Raw genomic sequence first — 12,732 nt, 5'->3', positions numbered from 1 at the left:
CATGGCCTGCGAGGCATGGCCAAATGCTCTAACTAAATATTTTGCTAAATAATCGTTCTCGTAGATAAGGTAATTTATTGGGTGTTTTTGGGTATTTTTTAACATTCGGTATTTTGGCTTTTGGCATTGGGTATTTTGTCTTGGCATCTTCGTGTTATATATAGAGAGAAAAGGTAGAACCTTCAAGTCTCCACAAAAATACAAACTTACATAGCTACAAAACAAAATATATCTAAAAGGTCCCAAAAGTATTCAAATTTTGTAAACGTTTTTTTGGGTCTTTATATAATGTTGCATTTGATTGAAAATCTGTGCCTTCTACTATCACAAGACAAATAAGAAAATTTTCTCAATTTCTTGTTAAATTTCTGTTGTTTTTCATTACAATCACTGCTGTATTAAATATTTTTAAGTTTATTTTTCAGTAAACTTAAAATTAGCAATTGATTTGACTTTGATAGCTTCTAATATTGCAAGCATTTGATTTTTATGCAACCTGAAAAAAGAACAATTATTCGGAACAACTTTCTGCAGTAAAATGAGAGAGATTGTTAAACGAAAAGCTGCAAATTTCTTTTTTAAGTCTATACTATTATAAACGTAGATTAAAAAAAAACATTTTTTGTAAAAAAAATTAGAAACGCAGATATGCAGAAAATTCAAGCACAGATTACGTCTGCATAGAATTTTTCCACTAGTCTTGCTTGGTTTGTAGTTTTCAAGTGTTCCTAACACAGCAGAGTGTAGAGTGCACAAAAATTATTGCCATAATGTGACAAGATTGATCTTGTTTAGTGAATTGGTGGTTGGATCGTTAGAGAGTGGGGTTTTGGAAGTGCATAATGAACACAGATCCAATGCTGGACTAACAATTCTCACTTGGAACAGCAATCTTGGTAAGGGATATTATCTTAAAAGAGATTACAACTTTTCTAAAAAAGTTTCCTGGCTTACCAATGCCCTCACGTGGTAAAAAATGTTTTTGGATTGGTCACAGTCAAATCTCACTCTGATCGCCCTTAATGACAATTTCTGTGCGCATTGTACGCGAAAAAGTAACTTATCAATAATAACTTTGGTTGAACAAAAATTTCCCCCATTTTCGAAAATCACAATATACCAGTTGGTGTTTGCAAGTTTGTGCGGTAATTATAGTCCCCATTTTATTTTGGTTTGTCTCATTTCTCTTAATGGGACATTAACAAAAAATCGGGATTGCTTTCTGCTTTTATCAAAGAATTGTTGTTCCGAAATCATATGCTCTGATGAATTTTTATTAAGTTAGTTTTGGCTGATCGATCTATTAAATCATTAAAAAAAAAATTCAGCGTACAAAAGTAACTGAAGTTTTTTCTCAGTTTTGTCTTTTTTTCAAACAGTTTTACAGAATCTATTTTTGTTAACATTTTAGCAGGTACGTTAATTTTCTTCAGTTTGGAAATAATTTTTGATACAAAGCTTTGCACAAGTACTTTTGTAGAACTAGGACAAAAATATGCACTTAAACATAAGTTTGATTCATTGATTGTTTATTATAGTGGATCTAATACTTTGCATGAACAAACGGAACATTGATGAAATTGGGATATTTTTTAATTTAATCGTATATTAAATGATCTGGTGCCAAACCAGCCAGTTTTATCAAAACTGGTCTTTTTCAATTTGTTTAAATTAGAACCCACCAAAAAATCAAATTAAAGTATATAGAGTTTTTTGTTTTTGTCAAATTTTTTTCTCCTCAAATATTTGTTTATCGCATCATTCAGGTGTATTGAAAAATTTATCATTTCTTTCCATTTCTAAAAACTTTTCCACTTCTCAAAAGCATTAAATTTAAAAGCAAAATGCCGTTTTTTAGATGTCTTTATGTGGCAAATATTTTACTAATTATGGAAAACTAAAATTTTTGCATTAAAATCAGACTTTTGATTGACATTGTTAGATAATTGATTGCACTTCTGAAAGTTGACCAGAGAAAATAGAATAAAAACTCATCTTTTTAATGAAAAAGATATTAGAACTATTTTGGGAATAAAAATAAAAATGTTTATATCATGTACCCAACAAACGTTTTTTGCTTGATGTTACCAAGGTTGAGAGGTCTGTGAACATCGATTGATTTTCTAAGCTGTTTTGCTCTTTTTCGACCCTTTCAGTAAAGATTTGTCCATTTTTTGCTGAGTTGCACAAATGATATGAGTGATGTTATGTACTTTGTTATAATAAATATTATTACCATAGAAAATTGTTAATTCACGTGACCCAACTCATCTTGCATTGCGAGGTCTTTTTCGATAATTCTGCATTCGTTTAGAAAAATGGCGCAAAACTGAAAGTTTGTAGTTGGATTTTCCTTGTTTTTCAAACACACTAGCCCAAAAATCTGCTGACAAAACCTTTTGAGTTGCAAAGTATAGCAAACAAGGCTTCCAGCCACAATATGACAAAATGATGTTGAACTTTAATTTTTGTAGATTTTTGCGAATGCAGTCAATTTTCACCATCTTTGTAGATCTTTGTACGATTTCTTCATTTGTTGGGGACAATTTTTAGTTTCAGCTGTGGTTCTTCCAGTTTAATCAAAATGCGATTTATTATGGATCCACGTCTGATAAAAATTTCCAAAAATTTATTCAAATGAGCAACATCGTTGAAATATGTTTAAACTATGGCGAAAAAGTCTTTTTTTTTCTAATTCTACCGAAATTAGTGTCCAAATTTAATTGAACTGAGTACGAGACAGTGCCGGAGAAAGCTGGTTTGTCGCGTTTAAGTAATCGCTAATCAATCGCAATCATGTGTCATTCAATTTGTAAAATATAGAGTTATAACATATGTTTGTTTTAATGAAGCTGTATGATACAAAATTTCCTACTCAGTTTTGTTTATATTTTTCGCAAAGAGACATTAGGTTAACAACTACAAGATAATAAAAAGACATTCCTATAAGATTTCAATTGATGCTGTCCTAATAATCTAAACATCTCTTCTAATTAAAAAAAAAAGAAAAAAATGTTCAAATATCACTAAAAAAATTTTTGACTTAAGCAGCATCATTAAAAAAAATTCAAAAATATGTGATATAGCTGTTTCCGAATACTTTTTTTCGCCCTTTAGCACCTGGATGATATTTGCAAAACCAATCTAATTACTTGCTCAAATTTAGTTCGATTGGCTAACAAGTATTGCACTTAGGACATTATTAATTTCTCGAAAAAAAGCTTTGAGAAATTTTGTAACTTTTACCATTTCAGATAAATTTTTACAGCGTGGATTAAAAAGACACTCCTCTAACACACATAGAAATAAACCAGTCCAAACTGCAAGTGAATTTAAACGGATGGAGTTTGGAGCAGCTTTTTTGCTGTCTTTCCAAACGGAATCTTTCCTTTGAGTAGTTGAGATATGTTGAAGAAATATTTCCAGGCTGTTAGTGAATCGAAACCAAAAAATGAATGCAACAGACCGAAAAAAATTCTCGACCAAACCAAATTAAAATCTGTTTCGCGATTCTCAGAACCGCATCAAAAATAGTGGAAAGTCAAAATGACATATATTTGAATCTAAATTCATAAAATGCTCTTGTTGAAACATTAGACAGGAGTCAGTTCCTGCAAACATTCACGGAAACAACCGAAACCTACAAAAAGAGATACCGAATGCCTTATCTCTTTAACCTCTGACCTTCATGTCTAGAATTCTAAGCAAAAGAGCGGTACAGCTTCGATACACATCCTCCTGATACAGTATGAAATACACCAACAAGCACTTCTAGATAAAAACTTTTTTTGTTTTTAATGCACTATCGACATATCATCTCAAAAGCGCGTTAATTTTTTTAAACATATAATATAGCATTCAATGATTAAATTGCCATTTTACAACAACTGGAGTTAAATGCTTTCCACGCCATTTTAAGGTGAATTTTGCCCTCTTAATCAAAAATATCTTCAATTTTATTTCTCATTTTTTCAAGCACGTCAACGAAACCAGGTTAAATTGACGAATTTGCTAGACGACAAGAAATTTTCGGCTTTTAAACATTAGAAATAGTGGGTATCCTCGTTTTTTCTAACCAAAAACGACAAAAGTTCCTAGGACTTTTTCGTCGGCATCATTGTTTTTTTTCGGTATTTAGCAAAACAAAGATTCGGTATCGTGGTTTTTTAACATAAGAGAGATTCGGTATCGTAGTTTTTAAAAACAAATGAGAGATTCGTTATCGCCATTTTTAAACGTAAGAGAGATTCCGTGTCGTCGTTTTTAGAACAAACGAGAGATTCGTTTTCGTCGTTTTTAAACGTAAGAGATTTTCGGTATAGTCGTTTTCAACGGGAAGGAGATTCGGTATCGTCGTTTTTAAATAAAAGGCATATTCGGCATCGTCGGTTTCCTTGATAATGCTGATAATATGAAATATTGTATGAAAAATATCTCAAGTTGGTTCAAAAAACCAACTTTTGATTGTTTCCTGTATTTTCTACCAGTGTTTACTTCCTCCTTTCTCATCCAGACTGGGGACCGGCTACGGCGGAGTTACAAACAAAAAACTATACTAGAAATCAGTTCTAGCAAACGGTAAAAATCGCGCCCTAAAACTCTAAAAAAAAGAAAATATGACATAATATAGCTAGAGTGAAAAATGCATATTTCCAGTTGAAATAAGAGATTCTTTGCTAGGATATACCCCAACTAACATACAAAAGGATTCTCATTTTCGTAATCGAACATACCGATTTTTTTCTTTCATATGAAACTAAAAATTCCGTACGTTTTTTGACGTCTATTAAGCGAGTAAACCGAATCTGTCTAAATCGAACATACCGAATCCTTCTAACGTTCCAAGCCAAACATACCGGCGATTTACTACGTGGAAAACCGAACGTACCGAACATTTCTAGCGTCTTTTTTGTTAGGACTTATGGACAAGGGTAGAATTGCAGCTAAAAACGTTTTGCTCTTCGGTTGACTCATATTTACCCATTAATGACCCATTGATGACCAGATATTATTCTAAAAACATAACTTAACAATAACAATTTTGAAATTTTATTTACACGGCTAATCATATTTTTTTCAATTTGTTTATTTTATATTTGTTTCAGTTGGGTTTCTCGTTATGAAAATTGTCCAAAATATTTTTTAACCAAGATTTTTGGGATGAAATTCAAACTGTAAACAAATTTTTTGTTTGTTGAAGGTGTGATTGGAAAAATTGAGACAAATCAAATGACACTCTTTATGGCACACATCAACATAATTAAGCATGATAGGTACTATGTACTCAGTGCAGATTTCCATGTTAAAAATTAGGAATCTTGACGTTTCTCTAAAACTTTCACATAATTTTCAAATTTTTTGGTTGTGATAAGCTCAAAGAAGTGATTGTTTTAAAAGCGACTAAAATGCCGTTTTTGAATGATCAAAATTGCCGTCACGAAAAAATTTCGTACAAAAAATAACTCAATCGATCGGATACGATCTGTTTTTTGCTTTGCCACCTTCCATTGTGCCACCTCTTTTCATTTTGTTTGATAACAAACTTGCTGATAACATACTTGCTAGCTGATAACATAAACAAATTTTTGATAACATACTTGCTAGCGTTGATCTGTTAATTTCATCGGAACTTGTTGTTGTCATTTTAGCGAAAGAGGCACAGAGCTACACGGATATTCTGACAAGTGGAAGCTGCGCGTTGGTACAATCACCCCCTTCTGCCAAAACAATGAGTCAAGGTATATTCAACTTAGACTTCCCAGGTCTAGAAGTCGACCATATGAAAAGGTCGACCATCCTCAACGTCCTCAAATGTCATTTCAATGTCCTTTCATATCCGATAATGATCGGAATGGTGCCTAGAGGAAATGTCGCATGCGCTGATTTAATTTACGATCCAGCAAACCATTGCAAAAATATGCAAAATAGCGGTGAAAAATTGTCTTTTTTCACGAATAAAAAAGTTATATCGACCTATGTGCTGGAGGTCAAAGTTAAGCGAAAATTAAGCCAAGAGTAGTGTTGCTATTATTCTACTCATAGCTTTACTCAAAATTCAAAATACCATCTACAAATGATAAGACGATAAAGATAATGCTGCGGGTACGCTCTAGTTTTTAGAAGCTCAACTGAATGACTCCATGAACATGGAAAAACCTTCGAATACAACGGAACGAAGTGTCATCTAAAAACTTAAAACTGAAAAACTTAGAAGCTAAAAAAGATTTTGTGAGTTGAGATATTGATATGATTGAAGGTCATCGTATTCTAGTGAGAGTAATAGGCTCAATTGAATGCTACACACGATTCCTGAAAGAGCTGGAAAACAATTCGACCCTATTCCGAAAACTCGATCCACATAATAAGGTGTCTCCTCAGAATGTCTATCAACATAAAACAAACGAAGACCAACATCAACTTGCATTTATTGCAAAGACAACGCCCTATTCGGCCGAGCTACTTCAGGAGGTTGAAAATATAACTAAAACCATGTGATGGACCCTCCTTTTTTGAACGCTAGGTAAAGAAATATAATTTCTATTCCAGTAAGAGTAAGGTGGCTTAAACTTGCTATTACCTTTAAACAGTGCAATCAAGCATCAATGATCTGTTCAAAATTTCAACCTCTGTTTGATTTTATGTCTAGTGCTAGGATCCCGGTTCTTGTGCAAGAGAAGATCCGTGAGATACTACGAAAGAGAAACAGTTACAGCTTCGCTAGAAATTTTCACATTGAAGGATTTCGTCGATGAAACTGAGGCTTATTCTCTAAATTTTGCATAGGAGAGAAACACGTCATGCTGATTGAATGCGCTACCGTTAAAAATGTACACGGTACACGTGTGATGTAACCAAGGGAGATTTTAGCGATGGCCATGCCCTCAGATACGACTGCAACCTGTGAAAATATCATTGAACTGTACGTATGGAGAACAATTCATTGTATTTTCATTGGATTTAGAGCGATTAGATATCAAAGCAAATAGGCTGTTTGATTCACGCTTCATTGAAACTTTTTTCGATATACAATTGTTCAATCTTTTTCCGAATTTTTTTTAATCGTTCCGAAAAAAATATAGATTCTATTAATTATAGTGAGTCCATCAAAAACTTGTAGCATGAACAAAGAGTAATTGAAGTCCAAAAGGCATCCTTCTGTCCAATGATCTTCTCCTGCGCTGGAAAGCTATACAAAAATGGCAGCAAGAATCAACGTGGGGAAAGATGACTCATATTATGATGTGATTGCATGGATCAGGTCAAATCTTAGCTTCGCGTTTTTGCGTAGCTCCATACTCCGCTTCCAGGTAACTCAATCATTTTACCCTTGTCGAAGCTTCCATTGAAACCATAGTAGAAGAGGGGCGGGTGCTGTCTTAAATTGCGTTAAATTGCTTTAAATTTTCTAAGTTTTTCGTTTAATTCGTCCTATATACCCTTTCTCGTTCTACCTCAATTTGATAATGGTTGATATCTGGCAACTCTCAGAATTTATACGTGTTTTCAGGAGATAACTTGCCGCCTTCGAGTTAACAAATTAACCTATAAAGGGTGAGGTTTTCCCTTAATTCACGCTTTTATTTTTTTTTAGTTTTGACTATTCTATAATGCGTGAGAATCCCTCTCTTACCTTTGATTCGGCGATATTTTTGAGTTAATTTCTGAGAAATTTGCTTCTATCCCGATTGCCTCTGTTGCCATCTATTCCGAATCTAACAATTTTTTGGTCAGAAATTCGGGTGTAAAGTCTGAAAAGTTCCGTCTTTCTCCCCAGAGACCAATTTCTAGGAGGATTTTTTGAGGGATCGCGAACTCATACCAGCCCCCATTTACTGATGCATTTTTTATACAAGTAATGTCTAACCCTTACCTTGTGCATCCGATTAAAAATTACTCCACCTCTAAATCTTAGATTGCTTACGGGTACAAGTACTCAAACGTGTGAAGACTACCATAATAAACTTCTGCTCGGAAATGAGGATTAAATGCGTTTATTTACTGACTTAGTTGTCGCATAGGTGAAAATCTTTACCTTGTGGGTGGCGATGACCACTCGGACACTGACTTGGGGGAAAAGGCGTCCAAAGCATGGTACTCTGAGATAAAAGACTACAAGTATCCCGATGACCCCACAGACAAATGGGACGAATGCGTGGACTGGGCTAAAGTTGGACACTTTAGCCAGGTAGGCAATTGAGTATTATCATATGAATACAAAAGTACCCTAAAATAAATGACTTATAGATCAAGAATTTCAAGATCAGATTAAAATTTCTAGAAAATTTTTTAATTACAGAATTACAACAGATATAAGCGGTTGATAAATAAAAATCAGAGTGCATAGTTTTAATTTCATGAAGCTGCAAATTTCTTTAGTCTTTTAAGCATACCAAATGAAACGAAACTTGAATTTTCTACACAGTAACTTCTTCATATTATCGGTAAGAAAAGGTCAAGATAAACATGACCTTCCTAAAGTTTCAAAAAATTATGCACATTATCAAGTTATTTCAAGAACATCACTCAAATACAGATAAACAAGATCTTTTACGCTAGCCCAAGTTTTTTCGAGAAAATATAATCTTGCAAGTATTGACAGGATGTGAACGAATCATAGTAACATAGTAAATCAGCGCTGAATCATAGTATTTCTCTTCTCAGTCTGTAATTTTGCTATGGCTATATAGATTATGATCATATCATTTTTTATCCTGTTCAGAAATTTAAAAAATGTAAAAACCGAATGTCTGAATTTATTCTGAACAGTGAAAAATCAATTATTGGTTTATCACGGTCAGCCTATTGTTACATTCTGTGAATACCGTGGACAGCCTATTTAACATAAAAAAGAGGGAAAAACGGGGAAAATGGAAAAAATCAGCTCTGTTTGGACTATGAAGTTTTGTTTGACTGGGGTTACATTGTTAGAATCCAGGGCTGTTTTGCAGATGATGTGGTCATCTACAGTGCAAATTGGTTGTGGATCTGGAACTTGCAACGGCAAAACCATAGTCACGTGTCACTATTTGAGTGCTGGAAACTCTGCGGATACTCCTATGTTTTCTGAAGACAACTACAACCAACTTGTCGGAAGTGGAGAAAAAACGGACCGCTGTACTTCATCGTGAGTGAACAAATTTGTTATGATTTGTTTCCATTGCTGAATAACTTAATGTAAGACATTTACTTATGGAACATGAACCAAAAATGAACGCGCAAGAGGAGGGGTAAATTCAGTTCAGGCAGGGTAGGTCAAAACTGAACATAATTTACTAAAACTACACGGTCTGGGACCGAAGTTGAATTCAATCAAAGATAAAATGTTTGACAAATCAAGCAAATTTTTTTATCAGTTGAGTTGGAAAATTTTTATACAAAATGTGATGCAAAAACATTATTATTTTAAAACATTTGACGAGATCTACAAAGCTACTGTAAGCATTTAGATATTACTTATCTGGGTGGAAATTTCTTAGTAGTCATACAAGAATCAAATATGATGAAATGGAAATCATTACGTATTTCCTAATATGATCCTTGTATGACTTCAATGAAAACATACATGATAGTTTTAAGTTTTATGGGAGAAAATCACATGAGAAGGCTTAACAGTGCGAATCGTTTTGGCAGCATTTATGGTATGACTTGTATGAAATCTTAAGTGATCCTTGTATGAATACTAAAAAATCACATATGATCCTTATATGACTATTAAAAAACCATACAGGTTGCTAAAGAGGTGAAAGGGAGGAATTGTGATTCACTGAATGGGTGATTTTGATTCAACGATAGCAGTTGCTGGCTTCTGAGGCACCAAATATAATCAAAGCGCAGTTTCCAACAAAAATTACTCAGATCGCATTCTGAATATTTGCAAAATTCAAAAATATTTTGCTTTTAAAGAAAAACATATGAGCCTTATCATAATATTAAACATGAATACAAAAAATGAGATAAAATTATAGGATAAAAATTGTTAGAACGATATAAAAAAATTGAATCGTTTGCATCAATATCAAATAAATTATCAAAGATGTTTCATTAATAAAAAAAATCAAGTCCATTTTATTTGCAATATAATCTGAGGATATCGAAAAAACTTTTTCAATGCGTTAAAGGAAATTCTTATAATACTTGAACCAGATTCGCAATTTCAATAAAAGATTCCAAAACAAATATCTAGTTTTTATTTATCAGGCTTATATCAAATTCAAATCGTGTTTACTTCAATTAAAATGAAAATTAGTTATGAAAAACATTCTGTTTTGATGAAAACTTAGCGCTGAACACGCTATTGCATTTGCTACTTTTAATAACAACAACAACTTATTGACAACATTTGAATTTTCTTTTGTTGGTTTTTTTCCTCTATTTTGTGTACATTCTTTCAGTTTTTGGAACACAATTGTTAGAACAAATGAAAGTTCCGATTTCCATCTTGGTCTAAGAGAAGTACTTTCATATAATTTTGCTTAAAACAAATGTTTTTAATTCATTAAGCGTTCGTTTCATGCATCATTTTTTGGAAAAACACTCTTCTTTATACACTAACGAAGTTGAAGAATTTATAGATTAACTCTTCTTTATATACTAACGAAGTTGAAGAATTTATAGATTAACTCTTCTTTATATACTAACGAAGTTGAAGAATTTATAGATTAACTCTTCTTTATACACTAACAAAAAATTAGCAACGTCTGTCTTCTATCTGATCGACCACCGGCAAAGTTGTTTTTACTAATTTTAAGAGTGCTGTTTTTTCTCTGTAGACAGATCCTTCGTCAGTTCCTTGGTAGCTTGACAATTGGAATCCTGTTGCCAAAGTAACTGCTGAATAATTTATCAACGGAACGAAAATGCCAATGCAAGCTCAACACTTCAAAAACTTGAAAAATAGCGAACCGTTTTGCAATTGGAGTAAAAGCAATATGAACTATTTCTTTTTCATTGTTCAAATAAAAACAATTGTTATAAATAGGGACCAAAACAGTTGCCTTGTATATATATATATATATATATATATATATATATATATATATATATATACATATATATATATATATATATACATATATATATATATATATATATATATATATATATATAATTTGATTTAAGATATTATTTCCCGATTATTATTGCCTTATTGAATTGATTCAACAGCCTGGCATCACACTCAAGTTTGATAACTTCAAAGCAAGATTGTAGTTTTCATTTAGAGACATCTGACTAAAAAGAACCGTTTCATTTGAAAAAAAATCACATGTGTTCAAATGCACCGAAAAATGTATTAACGCTCAAAATAAAAAATGGTCAACAAGTTTTTTTTGAAACTGCGTTTCAGTTCTCGAGCCGTTTTTTTCTCAAAAATTTTTGGGGGAATTATTTGGTGGCAAGCATTGATAGAAATAGAAAAATGATTCATGGTCGAGCTACTTTTCTTGTAGATGAAAGACTGTTCAAAATGTTATTTGAGGTTATTCATCTTGAAAAAATCAATTTGCAAAAGTTTTGATTGTTTGATTCTTGATTTTTGCTCTCATTTCAGTTTTACGAAGTTTTAGTTTTAACTCCGTTCGTTATTATTTTTTTCCATAAATGATTCTTGTCGAAACATCCTAACAAACCACTCACGGTTTGAAAATTTTGTAAAAATCTAGTTAACAAAACTCAATTCAAGACCTTTCTCCTATTTTGGCCGTTGGTTCAAGTTTGTGCGAATGAAACACAACCATTGAGCACTGCTCAATTATAATTGAAACAAGTAATAGAGCAATGAGTCAAGATGAATGATATTACATCAAAACCAGACCATAAAAGTCGAGCGAGAAGCAATAGCATTGCGTACCAAATTTTTCAGTAAAATCATCTGGTTTCAAGCATGGTTCCGCTTTTATATCTTAATACAAACTGACTATAGTTACGTATTATCTTTTTAATTGATCAAGCGATGGGGCGATGGGGTATTCAAACGGTTTAGGGTTAAGGTCGCGAGATTTCTCAAATCATCAAGTGTAGAAGGGTGGACGGGGGAGGACTTGGGGGGGGGGGTGAGCGGGGGGAGGGAATGACTGAGGATGGTCTAGCATTTAGCATTAGGAAAGGCCTTTCACAATAAGAAATTGTCTCTACAAAACAGTTTTGGTGAATCGTATACTTAGAGACTAGAGCCCGGAGTGAAAAGCTCATTGCCCGGTGTGAATAATGAAAAAATTCATTATTATAATTGCTACAAAATTCGAGATCAATTAAACACTTTCGTTTTGGAGACTCCAACACAGTGATGAACACAACAAACATCCAAAGCTACATAAAATTCTAAAAATAATACAAAACTCTAAAAATAATACAAAAAGACTATTGAAAATTACTCTAAAATCAATTTTGAACTTTAAAAAAAAATCAAAGTAGCCACTTATCCGACAATCTTGCGCTCAAAAGCGCCTCTGATCATTCTATAGTGCATTCAAAGGCCTCATGTGTTGAGAATATCATGCGTTCAAAACATTCTCTGATCAGACTAGTGTGCGCGTGCGCATTAATCAACCACTGAATATCGTTCACGGCACGTTTATCTGGGTACTAATTGAATGTCAAGATTCTGAAAAAAAACTTCCAACAGATCGGGGATGTACAACTTCATATTACAAACAGTTTCAAAAAAAATCTTAACGTCCCGTAGGTTTACCACCAATACTTTGCTATATATAGATTAAAACAACGGGTAAATCG

General features: G+C 32.9%; 1 protein-coding gene across 4 annotated transcripts in view; it reads left to right on the top strand.

Moving 5' to 3' along the window:
- The window catches only part of LOC142335937 (uncharacterized), a 30,841-nt gene that overhangs the window by 16,226 nt on the left and 1,883 nt on the right, over window positions 1-12,732 (top strand). For all 4 annotated transcript variants that reach the window (XM_075384342.1, XM_075384343.1, XM_075384344.1 and 1 more), the window contains exons 3-6: window positions 796-896; window positions 5,649-5,738; window positions 8,019-8,185; window positions 8,949-9,124. In XM_075384342.1, the coding sequence (XP_075240457.1) occupies window positions 796-896; window positions 5,649-5,738; window positions 8,019-8,185; window positions 8,949-9,124 (534 nt within the window). The remainder of the gene's footprint in view (window positions 1-795; window positions 897-5,648; window positions 5,739-8,018; window positions 8,186-8,948; window positions 9,125-12,732) is intronic.

Source organism: Convolutriloba macropyga, chromosome 3 (genome assembly GCF_964194025.1).
Source record: "Convolutriloba macropyga chromosome 3, txConMacr16.3, whole genome shotgun sequence".
Lineage (NCBI taxonomy): Eukaryota > Metazoa > Xenacoelomorpha > Acoela > Convolutidae > Convolutriloba > Convolutriloba macropyga.
This window is presented reverse-complemented; position numbering and strand designations above follow the sequence as displayed.